The following is a 16,235-nucleotide window of genomic DNA, read 5'->3' as shown; positions in this document are numbered from 1 at the left end:
AAAAATAGCAACTCTCCTAAATTTTAGGAGTGTGGTCCTTTGTATTCTAGGATAATCTCCCATTCCCAAAGCTTGTACTTTCCAAATATTTAGACATCCTAGAGTTCACCAGACTCCTTTCATACTGGGAAATGTCTAGGCTGGTGACATCCTCCCCCACGACCTGTGGCGGTGTCCGAGGGACTAGGGCCTTTGACACACTTGTTGATACCATCAAAGCATATCAAAACATTTAAACATGGCCACAACCTTAACACATATCCATCATCACTTTGCATAAAACATAAAAGCTGGACAAAACATCCACAAATGCTGAAAATGGAGCTTGCACGTGTGACACCGCATAGAGGCTGGAATGGGCTGACCCCCCCTGTCATGGCCCTGTGAAAATGGAGCAGGACAAGTGTGGGCATGGTGGTTGCAGAGTCAGAATATTTTATGATTCACATGGGGGGTGCCCGGACAGTGTTTAAGATGTGTGGACATTCCTAGGTGTGAAGGGGGGAACTAAAAACATTAAGTTTTAATGTTTATTGGAGTTTGCCCCTAGGCCTTAGTGGCCCTAGGAACTTATTAAAGTTGGGGCCCTAGGGATTAAATTGGGGAGTAGTTTTCTCTCTCTTCTCTCTCTCTCTTCCCTTTTTGGGGAATCGTGTAGCAAAAGGAGAACTCCCCTCATGCGCTTGAGAACAATCGTGGAAAAGCAAGAGAAGGAGGCGGCTGATGAAGACCAGTTTTTGTTGCTGTTTTTCTGAGTGGAACCAGCCGTACAGCACTGTACGGCCAGAACTGGGCACTCTCTCTCTCTCTCTTTCTGCTCTGTTGCTGGCGGCGCACAGGACAGCTGCTGATTTGGCTGCGCAGAAGACCAGTACAGGCTGTGCAGTGTGTTTTTCAGCAAGTACACCTTGTACAGCTGTCGTACAGTGTACGGGCAGCAAGGTACAGAAGGTACAGTTGCTGCAGAGGTGTTAACAGGTGCTGGACAGGTGCTGGACAGGCCTGTTTTCTCAAATTCAGGCAGGTACAGAAGTGGACAGCAGGCTGTTTATGCTAGTTCAACGCCTGGCACGTATCCCGAGGCGGTACAGACGGGTACTGTGCTGATTTTCAGATCTGTACTTTTCAAGGACAGCATAAGAGTGAGCATCAGGAGGAAGATACAGGCAAGTGCAAGCACACGTGTGAAGCAGGATTGTGGATTCAAGTGCCTGCAGGCACAGATTAGTGCTGTTGCTTCCTCCAGTGTTGTTTCACGAGCTGAACTTGGTAAGCCTTGACTCTGTTCATCTATCTCTCTTTCTATTGCTTGATGTCTGCTACAGGTATGTGTTATCTGGCTCCTTGTGAGAGGAGGAGCTTGGCAGATTGACAAGGGATTAAGACAGAGATTGGACAGCATATGTATGTTGAGCTGAGAAGATGTATCATGCTCTTGAGTTATGCCAGATGTATGCCCATGGCTGGCCTGCTTTGTGATCTTGGCTGATCAGAGGGAGGCACAGTGTGTTGCTTGAGGACACAGATCTGTGTGCATAGATCCTCTGTGCTGAGAAGGATTTGTGGGCAGTCAGATTGGACTTACAGGTGTAAACTCTTGGCTGGTCTTTGTGTTGTACTCAGCCATACATATTATTTTAATTGAATAAAGAAATACCGCAAGGGGCGCCAAGTTTTGGGGCCAACAGGTGTCGCTGTGTTTTCAGATTTGGGCACTCTAGCTCCAATCTGTATTTTTGTTTATCATCTAGACTACAAGTGGACGGGTGATTGCTCCTACCGCACTCTGGTTTCTATCAGAGGCCGGTTTCAAGGTTCCGTTGCCGGGACCAATCATCAACTTTCTGAAGGGGGTGAGCTCGTGGTTGCTTTGAGGAAAGCCATCGCTGAAAATTCAGTAATCATGTCTGATACAGAGGAAGAGTACTTCTATCATGAAGAAGAAGAGCAAGAGACTTCTCCTGAGAGAGATGTATCTGAGGATACTTATGCAGGAGAACAGACTGCAGATGTTGAGCCCTATGAGGATGTAACACAGCCAGAAGATGTGCATGGTAAAGAGGATGATGATGCTCGGTTCAAAGATCGCTTGGCTGGTGTTATGGATACTTTTATGCAGCTCACTCAGAGCGAGAGATTTGCTGAATTTATGAGATCTCGCACAGAGCCCCGCACAGAGTCCCAGAAAAAGAAGAAGAAGGTTGGTTCAAAGAATCTTTCTCATGGTCATAGTGGTACCACTCCACAGGATCCATCTCCTGCACAGTTTCCGAACATGCAGCATGCTTTTGGTGCTAACCCACAGAGTTCCTTCTATGGACAGCCACCTATTCCTCAGCAGAACATGCATCCAGGTTATTTTGGTGGTGGCTCGGTGTTTCAATCCATGACTGGGGGTTATCCTCAGGGAGGCATGGGTATGTATGGGCCTTTTGGAGCCAATTTTCAGCCTGGCATGCAAGGGAATATGTATGGTGGTATGCAGTCCGGTATGGCTGGAAATGTGTTTGCAGGCATGCAACCTGGGATGCAAGGCAATATGTTTGGTGGCATGTAGCCAGGTATGCAGCATGGAATGTTTGGAATTATGGCTGGGATGTATGGTATGCCTGGTGTTGGAATGGGAAATGTTGACCCAATGATGGGTATGAATGTTGGGGCAGCAATCTTACGAAACCACTTCCATATGATAATCTAACGCCTATGGGAAAGGCGAAGGATTACAAGGAAGGGGGAGCTGCAGTGAAGTTTGACACTTTTAGTGGGGCCAAGGATAAATTGAAGGCACTTACCTTTTTACAGCAGTTTGATGCTGCTTTTTCTGGTGGGAATTACACAGAGTCCTCTAAGGTGAGGAAAGCTGCCACTTTTCTCAAGGGCAATGCTTTGCAGTGGTGGTCTACTCTTCTTTTGCAGGGCATAGCACCCACCACATGGGTCCAATTCAAACAGGTTTTCTCTTCCGTTTGGCTCACATCTACATTCGAGGTGGATGTTATGACAGCATGGCACAAGCTTGATGCTTCAAAGTGTGATAGTTTGGAGGATTATAACAAGAAGTTTTGGGAAGCTCTACTCCCAATGACTTCTTATCGTGCCGTGCCATTATCTGAGCAGGTAGAGAAGTATTGTTGTGAGCTGCCCAAGGAGGTACGAGATTATTGTATAAAGACAAGAGTAACGAACATGTCACAGATGATTGAAAATGCTATGACAGCTAATGCGTTACTCACAGGTGGTTCATCTGGGTTTAAAGGCAGTAAGAAATTGGGCAAGAAAGCTGAAAAATTTGGGCATGCTTCTCGTGATGCTAAAGGGTCTACAGAGACAAAGTATAAGAAGTTGCCAATGCCCAAAAGGACTTCTGAGGAAAGACAGGCTTTGAGAGATGCTCAAAAGTGTTTTTACTGTACTGAAGAGGGGCATATGTCATTCAATTGTCCCAAGAGAACGTCCAAGAAGGACCCTGACAATAAAGGAGAGCCCAAGCCAAAGAAACCAAAGCCTTCTGTTGCAGGGTTATATGGACAGCGAAGAGTTCTTCATCATGCCTTTGGATGGCTGTGATGTTTTGTTGGGGATGCCATGGTGCCACAGGGTACATGCGGTGGTGGATACTTACAATAGGAAAATTATTCTGACTCATAGAGGGAAAGAGCATGTTTTGGATGTAAAACTCAAAGGGGAATCTGTTCCTATTGTATCCGCTTCGACGATTTCATCAGTAATGAAAAAGCATCTTTCCGCGTACTTGATTTATGTAAAGGATGCACAGGATGATGAGTCTAAGTCTAATTTGTCAATGTTAGATAAGGACAGGGCTGATTTCTTAAGTGGGTTTCAAGACTGTTTTTCCGAGTCATTGCCAGGGGAATTACCTCCTGAGAGGCCAGAAGATCATGCCATAGATCTGATTCCTGGTAGTACTCCACCGAATAGACCGCCGTATCGTGTTAGTGCAGCCCAACAGGAAGAGATTATGAGTCAGGTGCAGGAGCTTTTGAATAAAGGGTTGATACAGCCTAGCTCATCACCCTTTTGCTCACCTGTGCTCTTAGTGCAGAAGAAGGATGGTTCTTGGCGCATGTGTATAGATTACAGGGCGCTGAATAAGAATACCATCAAGAATCGATTCCCCATACCGAGGATCGATGACATCTTGGACCGCTTACAGGGCTCCACAGTTTTTAGTCGTATTGACTTGAAAAGCGGGTATCATCAGATACGCATTAGACCCGAGGATGTGCATAAGACAGCATTCCGAACCACATTTGGGTTGTATGAGTTCTTGGTTATGCCCTTTGGTTTGACGAATGCGCCTGCCACATTTAATAGAATGATGGACAGGATTTTCAGGCCTCATAGAGAGTTTGTGGGCACATTCTTTGATGATATGATTGTGCATTCACAAAATGAGGAAGAGCATAGAAGGCATTTGGCCATTGTGTTTGCAGAACTCAGAAACCATAGGTTGGTGGTTAATGGCAAGAAGAGTGAGTTCTTTTTGCAGGATATACATTTCTTGGGGCATATTGTGTCTGGACATGGAGTCCGTATGGATCCAGCAAAGGTAGAAGCAATACTTAATTGGCCAGCTTTGAGGACTGTGCATGATGTACGCAGCTTTCTAGGATTGTGTTCCTATTACAGGCGTTACATACGGCACTTTGCTGAAATTGCTTCGCCTCTTCATGCTTTGACGAAGAAAGCAACTCCGTTTAGATGGGCTGATCGGGAAATTACAGCATTCAAAAAGCTCAAAGAAAAGCTTACTTCGGACCCAGTATTGGTGTTACCGGACCTCCGAAAGGCTTTTGTTGTCCAGTGTGATGCATGTGGAAGTAGCATTGGTGCAGTTCTCATGCAAGAGGGACATGTGATAGCCTATGAGAGTAGAGTTTTGCAAGATGCTGAGAAGCATTTACAGGTGTATGAGAAAGAGATGTTGGCTGTAATTCACGCTCTTTCTACATGGAAACACTACTTGCTTGGGGCTGATTTCACTGTGCAGACAGATCATCAGACCTTGCGTTATTTCCTCACGCAGACTAAGCTTTCCGAGAAGCATATGCGTTGGGCAAACTTTTTGTCAATGTTTCACTTCCAGATTGTGCATGTGGAAGGCAAAAAGAATGTAGTGGCAGATGCTTTGTCACGCAAGCCACAGGTCTCTGCAGTTTCACTTGCTTATCATCATGAGCTTGATGAAATGAAAGAGCAGTATGCCCAGGATGAGGATTTTGAAAAGTTGTATGATCAGATGTCTGAGGGTCAGCGGCATGAGCATTACACTCTCAGAGATGGGTTTTTATTGATGCATGGCAGACTGTGTGTTACCAGGCCATTGCGACTCAAGGTTATGATTGAAAGTCATGCTCCACCGTATGCAGGTCATAGGGGTATTGACGCCACGGTCAAAGCAGTGGAGACTTTCTTTTATTGGCCAACCTTGAGGAGAGATGTTGATGCCTTTGTGAGGCAATGCATCGTATGTCAGAAGGTAAAGTTTGACCGTCAGAAGACACCAGGGTTATTACAGCCTTTACCTATTCCGGATAGACCTTGGGAGAGCATTGCCATGGATTTTGTATTTGATCTTCCACGGACACAAACGGGAAATGATGGCATCTGGACTATCATATGCAGGTTCAGTAAGCAGGCTCATTTCATTCCCGTGAGGAAGACAATTAAAGTGGATCATATGGTGAAGTTGTTCATGGCGAACATCTTCAAATATCATGGCTTGCCTACGTCTATCATTAGTGACCGTGATCCACGGATGACGAGTTTGTTTTGGAGAGGGTTGTTTGACAACATGGGTACAACTCTCAAGTTTTCATCGTCATTTCATCCACAGACAGATGGTCAGTCAGAAGAGGCTAACTCTACAGTGTTGGATCTTCTCAAGTGTTATGTGTCAGAGCACAAGCAACAATGGGAAAAGTATCTTCCTTTAGTGGAGTTTGCATATAACAACACTGTACATAGCTCGACAGGCAAGGCGCCTTTTGAGATTGTAGAAGGAGGGAAGAAGGTTCCACCCATTTTGCTTACAAAGGATAAGATATTTGAGGCTGATCAGTATGTGGAGAGCTTGGATGAAGCTTATCAGAGAGTTAAGTTGGCCCTCCAGAAAACTCAGCAGAAGCAAAAGAAAGCCGCAGACCGTCACAGACGTGATTTACAGTTTGCATTGGGTGATTGGGTTCTTTTGCGTTTTGAAAAGGCTAGACTCAAGAAGATGAAGGGTAAAGAGCGCTTATTCCCTAAGTTGAGTATGCGATATTATGGGCCTTTTCAGGTTTTGGAAAAGATTGGTGAGGTAACCTATCGTTTGAAGTTACCAGATCACTGGAGGATTCACAATGCTTTTCACGTGAGTCTTCTTAGACCTTTCCGTGGGGATGTGCCTGAGGATGTATCAGATGAGGCTCAGCCGGAAGTTGAGGAACTTGATGAGGTTCTGATTCCAGAGCAGATACTGGCACATAAAGAAAGGAAGGTACGAGGTAAAGTTTCCCGTCGCTATCTTGTGAAGTTCAAGAACTATTCACCGATGGATGCGAAGTGGATGGAGGAAGGTGACTTAACAGATTCACCTCAGGTTTTGCAGCTTTATCTCGATGCCTTTGAGTTAGAGCCGACTCTTATTGTGGCTCATTCAGGTTCAGCAGAGCATGGGTCTGGAGCATTACCTGATGCTCAAGAGGGGGGTAGCACCTCCACTCCCTTGCTACAGACAGGCTCAGATGACATCTAGAGGTCGCTTGGTGCAGATTTTATCTCATCCGAAGGTACTGAGGCTGACAGTACATCTGTTTATGGGACTTCTATGATATATGTGTACTAGTCACATGGAGATTTTTGTGGATATGTATGGTTCACAGTGGTATACAACTTGGACTATTACTATGCCATTGATTTGCAGTGAATATTGATACTTGTATATGGCTCAGAGAGATTGGGACGCTGATCTTGCCATATTGTATATTTCACTTTGAATATTTTGATGCATCACCAGAATGCAATCGAGGACGCTTGCCATCTTTCAGGAGGGGGGTATGTCATGGCCCTGTGAAAATGGAGCAGGACAAGTGTGGGCATGGTGGTTGCAGAGTCAGAATATTTTATGATTCACATGGGGGGTGCCCGGACAGTGTTTAAGATGTGTGGACATCCCTAGGTGTGAAGGGGGGAACTAAAAACATTAAGTTTTAATGTTTATTGGAGTTTGCCCCTAGGCCTTAGTGGCCCTAGGAACTTATTAAAGTTGGGGCCCTAGGGATTAAATTGGGGAGTAGTTTTCTCTCTCTTCTCTCTCTCTCTTCCCTTTTTGGGGAATCGTGTAGCAAAAGGAGAACTCCCCTCATGCACTTGAGAACAATCGTGGAAAAGCAAGAGAAGGAGGCGGCTGCTGAAGACCAGTTTTTGTTGCTGTTTTTCTGAGTGGAACCAGCCGTACAGCACTGTACGGCCAGAACTGGGCACTCTCTCTCTCTCTCTTTCTCCTCTGTTGCTGGCGGCGCAGAAGACCAGTACAGGCTGTCTAGTGTGTTTTTCAGCAAGTACACCTTGTACAGCTGCCGTACAGTGTACGGGCAGCAAGGTACAGAAGGTACAGTTGCTGCAGAGGTGTTAACAGGTGCTGGACAGGTGCTGGACAGGCCTGTTTTCTCAAATTCAGGTAGGTACAGAAGTGGACAGCAGGCTGTTTATGCTAGTTCAACGCCTGGCACGTATCCCGAGGCGGTACAGACGGGTACTGTGCTGATTTTCAGATCTGTACTTTTCAAGGACAGCATAAGAGTGAGCATCAGGAGGAAGATACAGGCAAGTGCAAGCACACGTGTGAAGCAGGATTGTGGATTCAAGTGCCTGCAGGCACAGATTAGTGCTGTTGCTTCCTCCAGTGTTGTTTCACGAGCTGAACTTGGTAAGCCTTGACTCTGTTCATCTATCTCTCTTTCTATTGCTTGATGTCTGCTATAGGTATGTGTTATCTGGCTCCTTGTGAGAGGAGGAGCTTGGCAGATTGACAAGGGATTAAGACAGAGATTGGACAGCATATGTATGTTGAGCTGAGAAGATGTATCATGCTCTTGAGTTATGCCAGATGTATGCCCATGGCTGGCCTGCTTTGTGATCTTGGCTGATCAGAGGGAGGCACAGTGTGTTGCTTGAGGACACAGATCTGTGTGCATAGATCCTCTGTGCTGAGAAGGATTTGTGGGCAGTCAGATTGGACTTACAGGTGTAAACTCTTGGCTGGTCTTTGTGTTGTACTCAGCCATACATATTATTTTAATTGAATAAAGAAATACCGCAAGGGGCGCCAAGTTTTGGGGCCAACAGGTGTCGCTGTGTTTTCAGATTTGGGCACTCTAGCTCCAATCTGTATTTTTGTTTATCATCTAGACTACAAGTGGACGGGTGATTGCTCCTACCGCACTCTGGTTTCTATCAGAGGCCGGTTTCACCCCCCCCCCCCCCCCCCCCCCCCCCCCCCCCCCGCCTCTTTGGAGTATTTTATTACCCAAGGAGAATAGTATCATGTACAAGCTTTGAGGGTCTTACTCTCCCCACGGGAGATGCCAGATTATCCATATATAAATGCCATAACACAGTCCAACACAAGGCAACTGAGCCGGAACATAGGCTGTAGAAATGCTGAGCCAACAACATAATCCATATATCTCCGTGTGGGTACTGATTCTTTCCCAAAAACCACGGGTCTTCATGCAATAGAGCTGGTACAGTAAGTACAACTCTTCATTCAGTCGGTACAATGGTTGGTACAGTTGGTACATTGGTTGGTACAGCAAGTACAGTGGCTGGTACAGTCGGTATGATGGCTGGTACAGCAAGTATAGCAAGTACAAATGCTGGTACAGCATGTACAGTGACTAGTACAACAGGTACAATGGTTGGTACAACAAGTACAGAAGCTAGTACAGTCGGTACAATGGGTGGTACAGCAAGTACAAAAGTTGGTACAGTCGGTACAATGGGTGGTACAAGAAGTACAGAAGCTAGTACAACCGATACAAGGGCTGGTACAACAAGTACAATGGCTAGAAATCATAATAAATGATTAAATACCCTTGCCTTCAGTATTTCTTCGCGATGGAAGCCTCCAAAACAGTCCCCACAACAGTCGGTATTCTTCATGGGCAGCTTTCAAGAGAGAGAGAAAGAGAGTAGACATCATTAGGGCAGCCTGTAAAAACGGTGGTAGAGGCTAGTGTGCAGCAAGAGAGCCTCTCTTAATGAAGAGAGAGGGCTCCAATTTATAGACTTGGGCCTCCCATGAGCTAAAATGGCAAGAGAAGGCTACAATGACAAGTGGAGAGCCACACAATAGCTGAAGTGACAAGTGTGAGGCCACTTGTCTCACTTTGATCCACTTTCTAACAAGTGTCAGGCCACTTGTCTCACTTTGGTCCACTTTCTTGCCACATGTCCCAATCTAAGAGATGGGTCCTTCCATAAACTTTATCTCTAAAAATATCTCAACTGGTAGACATTCTGTCATAGGCACTTTGCCAACTCTTGGTATCTGCTCAATTCCAGATGTAATGACGCGAACAGAATTTCATCGGAGTCGGGCCAAAAATAGCAACTCTCCTAAATTTTAGGAGTGTGGTCCTTTGTATTCTAGGATAATCCTCCATTCCCAAAGCTTGTACTTTCCAAATATTTAGACATCCTAGAGTCCACCAGACTCCTTTCATACTGGGAAACGTCCAGGCTAGTGACACTCTCTCGCTTCCATCACATTTGTTCCTCACTGTCTGCAGAGCAACCTACCATGTAAAGTGAACAGTATTTGTATCACTCAAGGAGTATTTGAATAGTACAAGGCCTTCTCCTCTCCCAAACTGGGAAGGTGCCAAATTATCAGATACAACTTATCCCATGATACTTCTAATGATACAATGATTCTCAGAATGAAATAGAGTACCATGAATAATAAACGATTCGGTGTGTACATTACCGTCATTTTCTGGCCCAAATGATCTCATTCCCATCATGGACATTACTGGATTCAAAGTACAGCCCTTGGTTCAGCAGGTACAGGTTACACTTTAGCAAGTACAACTCATGGTGCAGCCAGTACAGAGATACAACTAGCCGGTTCTGTATGGGCAGCAGCGACGGCAATGAAGATGACTGGTTCAGGTTGGTATGGGCAGCAAGTACAAGCCTGTACGGGCTAGGTACAGTGGTACAGCAGATCTGGTACGTGTATGGAAGTGTACAGAGCCTAGTGATGACAAATGCCTGTTGAAGGTGGTGTGGATAATGAAAATGAGAGCCGTTTTTATATTATAACTACCTTAGTCTAAAAGATAGTCCAACAAGTATTGCCACGTATGTAATGAAACTTGACCATTGAGACCCGCAAATCATTTCTTGGCCTTTCTTTCTTGATAGTGAGCATTCAATGTTAGTTGTCCTGCCCAAGAGATATGAAACACCTTAAAAAGTCCCAAGGGCCCATCCAATATGTCTATGCCTTGAACAATAGAGTTTACTTGTGGGCTGGGATCAACAGAATTGTTCATTTTTTGTACGTCAGACAATTAGTTGTACATTCTCTCATTGTATGTAATGAGAGGATTAGGTTAGGATTAGTTTTGTGTGTGTGTGTGCGCGCGCGCGTGTGTGTTCTGCTGCCCATTTCTCTCTGGTCAGCAATCTCACAGCAATTGTAGTCTTACACAATGACTCTTTAGTGCGTTGATTCTCACTCAGGTGGGTTTGACTTTTAGCTAGGTACAACTTTACCTTGCATTAGTGCCTTGGTGCAGAAGTCAGCCCGTTAATGTGAGAGATGGCTTGCTTGGAAGGTTATAGTTGAGAAGCACCTCCCCTGCCTTCCAATCCACGTCCTGTCCGAGATGTGTTGGATGGTCTGGCCTCTTTAAGTCTCCATATTTTAAGGGTCAACCTTTTTTTTTTTTCACCAGACAAGACTCACGACAAACAGTTACTGGCAGTGAAGATATTATTGTCAAATATCAAAGAACTTGTCAAGGCTTCCTTGTTTGATTTTGATGAATGTAGACCCAAAAAGTAACACAAGAACCCGCTGTTGTTCAGCACAACACCATGTTCTCCTTGGTACCATGGGTGAGAGGGTTTGTGTCTTCGGCAGTCACCAAATCTCAATCCTGAAATGTTCCAAAGCTCATTCACATTCATGGGAAGAATGGGCCTGCGCAAAGACTCTTCTCTTCTATTTCCTCTCACTTCTCCACCATTATTACAAGTTTATTTGATTTTATGATGAATCCAAGGTTGGGCAAAGGTTTTTTTTTGCATATCGACCCTAGATTTGAGAGTTTGTAAGACATCAGGGGCTATAATTTGCTCTAAAGTTTCTCAATAATCATCTTTACATGCACATAATCAAGCAATGCAGTTGACAATGTTTTTCCTTATGCAAAGTTGGCATGTTTTCTTACAATGGGGGTATTTGGGTCTCTCTCAGACTGCATAGGCTCCGCATTCAATGCAAAGGGATCAATGCAGTGCCCAAACTGCAGACATATTGAGAATGGTCAGTGGTTGTATGCAAATGGTTGTCGTCAACGCGAGGACTCTATACTTGAGGACATAATCAACGAGGAAGACTATGATGTGCTTGCTGGAGTGTCGGAGCTCCTTTTCCCTCATGATTTAATGGTAAGTTCTAGCAACATTTATTTTACATGTCTTGTCTGCCCCTTGCCTCAAGTTTTACATCAAGCACTACGTCCATGTGCCAATGAGGTGATAGCTCAAGTGGTAAAGGTGACTAGGAGGTTGTGGGTTCAAAACCCAACAAGGTGTTTCCTTGGAGGCATCACCTATGGGCGGATAAAAAAGTGCGTACAGGTGGTGAAAAACGATAACTATACGGGAGGATCTTGGCCCAAGGCCAGTTGGGGGGGAAAAAAAAAGCACTACGTCCATGTGTGTGTATGTTCATCACACATGCTTGTACCATGGGTTTCTATTTATCTTTTTTGGCTCTGATATTTTCTTGCCTATGCTGGATATTTTACCTTGTGGCAGCATTTTGGTCACTTGCAATGGTGTCCATATCAAAGCTCCTATGCGCAGCTGTCATTGTCCCTCGGGTAATCTCATACTCTACATTCATTTTTCAAGAAAATATGTCACCATGTTCTTTTGGTTTTGCCGCCGGCTGATGCCTGTTCTTGTTGTATTTATCAGGGATGCAGATCTATCTCCCGCTGCCCGTGAGTACTCTTCAACCCATCATCAGTTCAGGGGTTTTACAGACAGATCCCCTGCCCGTGAAAAGGGGAGATCTCACCTGCCTGTCACTCATGGGTTGGGCATCTCCCCCATCCGACTCTCACCTGTCCAATGGGCAGGGAATTTTCTGTAAATGCCCTCACTCACAAAAATTTACCCTTTTCTCTTTTCACTTAGTCATAAAGGATGTTTTGGATATGGTTGTTTTGAATGAGCAGATGCAGACTTGGTTGTCAATGTACTGCTTGGTGAGCACATGGGAAGTATTGATTCTTTGCAGCCATGCCCATTTCTTCAAGCTCAAGGTCCACTGCCTAGACGCATACCAGTTGTGGAGGAGAATGTGAGGGTGCAAGAAATCCCTGTGCATCCACATCATGGAGCTCCTCGACAACAGTTCTCTCCTCCAAGAGGGCATTTTGCTCGACGGGCATCGACAGTATCAACACCGATTGGTGGTGTTGGAGGCATTGCTTTCCAGGATAGACCAAGATGGCCCCAATCCGAAAGCCAACCTACAGGGAACCATTTTCCTTCGCATCCTAGGAACAATGGGTATGTACACTGAATGCCTTTTATTGATGGCAATTTTGTTCTCTGAAAGTAAAGCTGGATACAGGTGATTCTATGCCCCAGGAACAGGAGGGGGCTTGAGCTGGCAAGATTTGCTCTCCAAGCCTTCCGGGTGGTCATCGTGGGTTCCTCCCATGGTCGTATACCTATGTGTAATCAGCCTAAAGCAAATGACATGCTCATGCTTGTGTGCTTGGGAAGAAGCATCATAGTTGGTATTTAATGATCTCAGAGAATGCCTTGTCTATCCATGTCATGTTGTTGTGTGCACCATAGCACTGATTTGTATGCACATGGAGATTCAGGTTAGTAATTGCAACTCATCTTTCTTTTTGTGTTTTTGATAGCAGGAGGGGAAGGGTTCCAACCTCAACTCAACTACCAACAGGGAGACAGTCCGCTCACTATCCTGAAAGCCAGATATTGCCGGGACCATTGAGCTGGGATTTTGTAGGTACATCTGCTGTACATAATGCAACAAGGGAGGCAGAACCCAGGGACAGTGCAGCTTTTACACAATGGAGAGGAGAAGGGGCCTCTGCTTTTAGACAGTATCCCACAGAACCAGAAGTTCCAAGGTGGGCTCCACCGCCATTGTCTGGCTTGTATGGCTTGCATGGCCTTCATGGCTCAGAAATATCAGCACAAGCTGGATTTAGGGCTTCTGGTATGCAGTTTTCTAACCAGTTTCAAGGACCTTTTCAATCATTTCAACCTTTCATGGCAGAGCCTGAAGTTGACACTGGATCGTTCCAAACCTCAATCCCTTTTGATCTCCCAAGATAGCTGGGTGGCTGGCCGTTTTGCAGTTGGGGCTCCTCAAATATTTTTGAAAAGTTTTGGATTTAAACAAAACATGGATTATGTTTTTGCAAAAGACAATTGGGTGGTTTGGAATTATGAAAGACATTTTTGTGACAAAATGTTGTAAGATTCAAATAGAGCTTTTCTTATTACAAGATCAGCATCAAGTGCTATCTGCATCTTACGACTGTGAATGTGCATGCAAGTGCAACAATATAGTCTTCTGAGGCCTGCAAGAACTTGAGCAAGCAACCAATGGTGGGGCCCCAAGTCAACTGAATGAACAAACAAACAAAAGTAAATAAATAACGGTTAACCAAATAACTGGATAAGGAGATGAGATGACTCCTGTAATGATTTAACCAAGCTAATGTCTGTATACTGGCTTCGAAGTACAGGGAATGGGACTTCAACTTGGATCGCTTGATTAAAAGCTGGGGCGGGGCGGGGTGGGGCGTGGGGGTGGGGAAAGAGAGAGAGAGTGGATGGTATTTATCTATGATGTAAACAGGTTTATGAGATGCCAGTGTATCTTTAATGCAAAATGGCATGCCATGAGAGGAAAATTGATTGACCATCTAGCCGATGATGAAATGTGGGATCCGCTGTTGGCAGTGTTTAGCTTAAAAAGGCGGCCATGCAGGGATCATGGTATAGTTGCACATGGCCCTGTTTGTGGAGTGTTGTCCGATATTTTGTTGCTCCCTGGCTGCTGCAGCAAGGGTCGAGGAGGGTACAGCCAAGAGTCTCTGGTGAGGTATCAATAGGTGGTCGCAGTTTAGATTTGTGGCCTGTAGTGCATTGCCTCGATGCTTCTTCATTTCAAAAGAAAGGTGGCTTAGGCGTGGTATAACCTGTGCATAAAGAGATGTAGTGAGCCCTTATCACTTCTGTGAAAAGGCAGTGCAGGATTCCTCAGCTTTATTCTTTGTGATGATGCAGTTGATAATTGTTATGCATGCCTTTCTAGCCACGGCTCTCATTACAAGCAATGTCATTAGACTCCAATCTAATCAATGGGAATCCTTGTAGCATGTGGCTCGCGTGTTTGTATGAATGTGTGTGATAGTATGTGATTGAATATCTGCGGGGAAGCCAACTTCATGAGATAACATAAAAGGTTACATGCAGCCAAATGGTCTAGTCGAGCTGGTCTACTAAATTAAAGGTTAGGGGGCAATAAGGTTATGTCCAAAAGGACATAGTCCATCCATAAGGGAGGAGCTAACTAGGTACCATCCCATTCCATTATTTGCCCATCAAAGTGCACTGCCTGCAATCCTCAAGTGAGTGAAACGATATCTTGTGAAGATGTGTGCATGCACGCGCATGTAGAACTGTGTCAATCGTCGACATTCAAGTTAAAAGCCCCTTATTCAATTACAATGATCTTGTGAGCTTGGAAGGTGCTGCAGTTTGTGGTCTTTTGGGTTATTAGTGAACATTTGTTAGATAAGATGGTAATAGCGAACTTTTGATTTTATGTGTATGTACGTGTGTGACAACCCACTCGCATGAAGAAGGATTGTGGGAGGACACCAGAAAAGAGAGAAAAAAAGGCAAAAAGGTTGATTTACTTGGAGAACATGAAGCCATTGCATTTAATCATGCTTGTGTCAAACCATTGATTTTAGTGGGTGTTGAGTAGGGCCATAAATGCTAGTGTTTCTAGGTTGAATTGGACTTGGACTACAATTCTAGTGGGTGTTGACTAGGTTGACTTGGACTAGTAGAAGGATGACCAGTACAAAGATAGAAAATTCTCCTTTGATTTCCATGCAAACTTAGTGTATGCATGGAAAGGCTCCACCTTCCCTTTCCATGCACAAAGCCACAACAAAATCTTAACCCTTGTAGCCATGCCCCTTTGTTGATTGAAAATTGCTGCTAAAATCGTATCTTTACTTGTTTATGTGCTATTATTATACACTTTGGGGGAAAAAAATTGTACATAGAAAATTTGCAATTATAAAAAAAGCTAAAAAAGTGGCTTTTAAAGATGGTATAGTAGTGCTGCTTTTGAGGAGAATATAACAAAACTACGCATTTAATACATATAGTAGTTTTTTCTATTGCATTTATAACGTGCTCAAATAACTATTTAAGTTGTTTCCAAAGCAAAAATTAAATTTTGAACCTCTTTTGCCTACATAATAATAATGGAAAACTTTTTTTGTGAATTTTTTTCGTGTTTTGATAATTTTTTTAAAACTATATCGCTAATGGGAGATGCTTTTGTCTTTTTACAAAGGTCTCTAAAATTCACAAAAATGGCTTTAAAAAATGTACAAGCCTAGTGTTAATGTTCATGGAGGACAAGTAGAATAAAGCACAAAGCTAAGCTTAAAGTAAATTTTCATAATCAATTATCCACAACTAATTATTGAGATGATAACTACAAGGAAAATATTGAAATGCACAATCTCATCGAATTTACTTTAGTGGTGTGTAATCTAAGGATTTATAATGTATGTGAAGTGTTATACTTCATTTTATTTTAGAGCTTTGTAATATAGGAGCATTGTCATGTGCTTTACTCATCCACAACAACTCTACATTAACAATTTACTTTACTAAAGAAGCATGATTTG

At 44.1% G+C, this 16,235-nt stretch overlaps 1 protein-coding gene across 6 annotated transcripts in view; it reads left to right on the top strand.

Annotated features, from left to right (window-relative positions):
- The window catches only part of LOC147613545 (uncharacterized), a 46,874-nt gene extending 33,075 nt beyond the window's left edge, over positions 1 to 13,799 (top strand). For 3 of the 6 annotated variants that reach the window (XM_086781531.1, XM_086781530.1, XM_086781534.1), the window contains 5 exons: positions 11,495 to 11,688; positions 12,061 to 12,125; positions 12,223 to 12,248; positions 12,486 to 12,822; positions 13,191 to 13,799. In XM_086781531.1, coding sequence (XP_086637657.1) covers positions 11,495 to 11,688; positions 12,061 to 12,125; positions 12,223 to 12,248; positions 12,486 to 12,822; positions 13,191 to 13,626 — 1,058 coding nt within the window. In that variant the 3' untranslated portion in view covers positions 13,627 to 13,799. Of the gene's footprint in view, positions 1 to 11,494; positions 11,689 to 12,060; positions 12,126 to 12,222; positions 12,249 to 12,485; positions 12,823 to 13,187 lie in introns of all 6 variants that reach the window. The other 3 variants (XM_086781529.1, XM_086781528.1, XM_086781532.1) reach the window with 1 other exon arrangement.
- Positions 13,800 to 16,235: the final 2,436 nt, after the last annotated feature.

Source organism: Cibotium barometz, chromosome 43, assembly GCF_041138505.1.
Source record: "Cibotium barometz isolate CiBa-2024 chromosome 43, ASM4113850v1, whole genome shotgun sequence".
NCBI classification, from domain to species: Eukaryota; Viridiplantae; Streptophyta; class Polypodiopsida; order Cyatheales; family Cibotiaceae; genus Cibotium; species Cibotium barometz.
The sequence above is the reverse complement of the archived record's forward strand: the minus strand, read 5'-3'. Positions and strand labels throughout refer to the sequence as shown.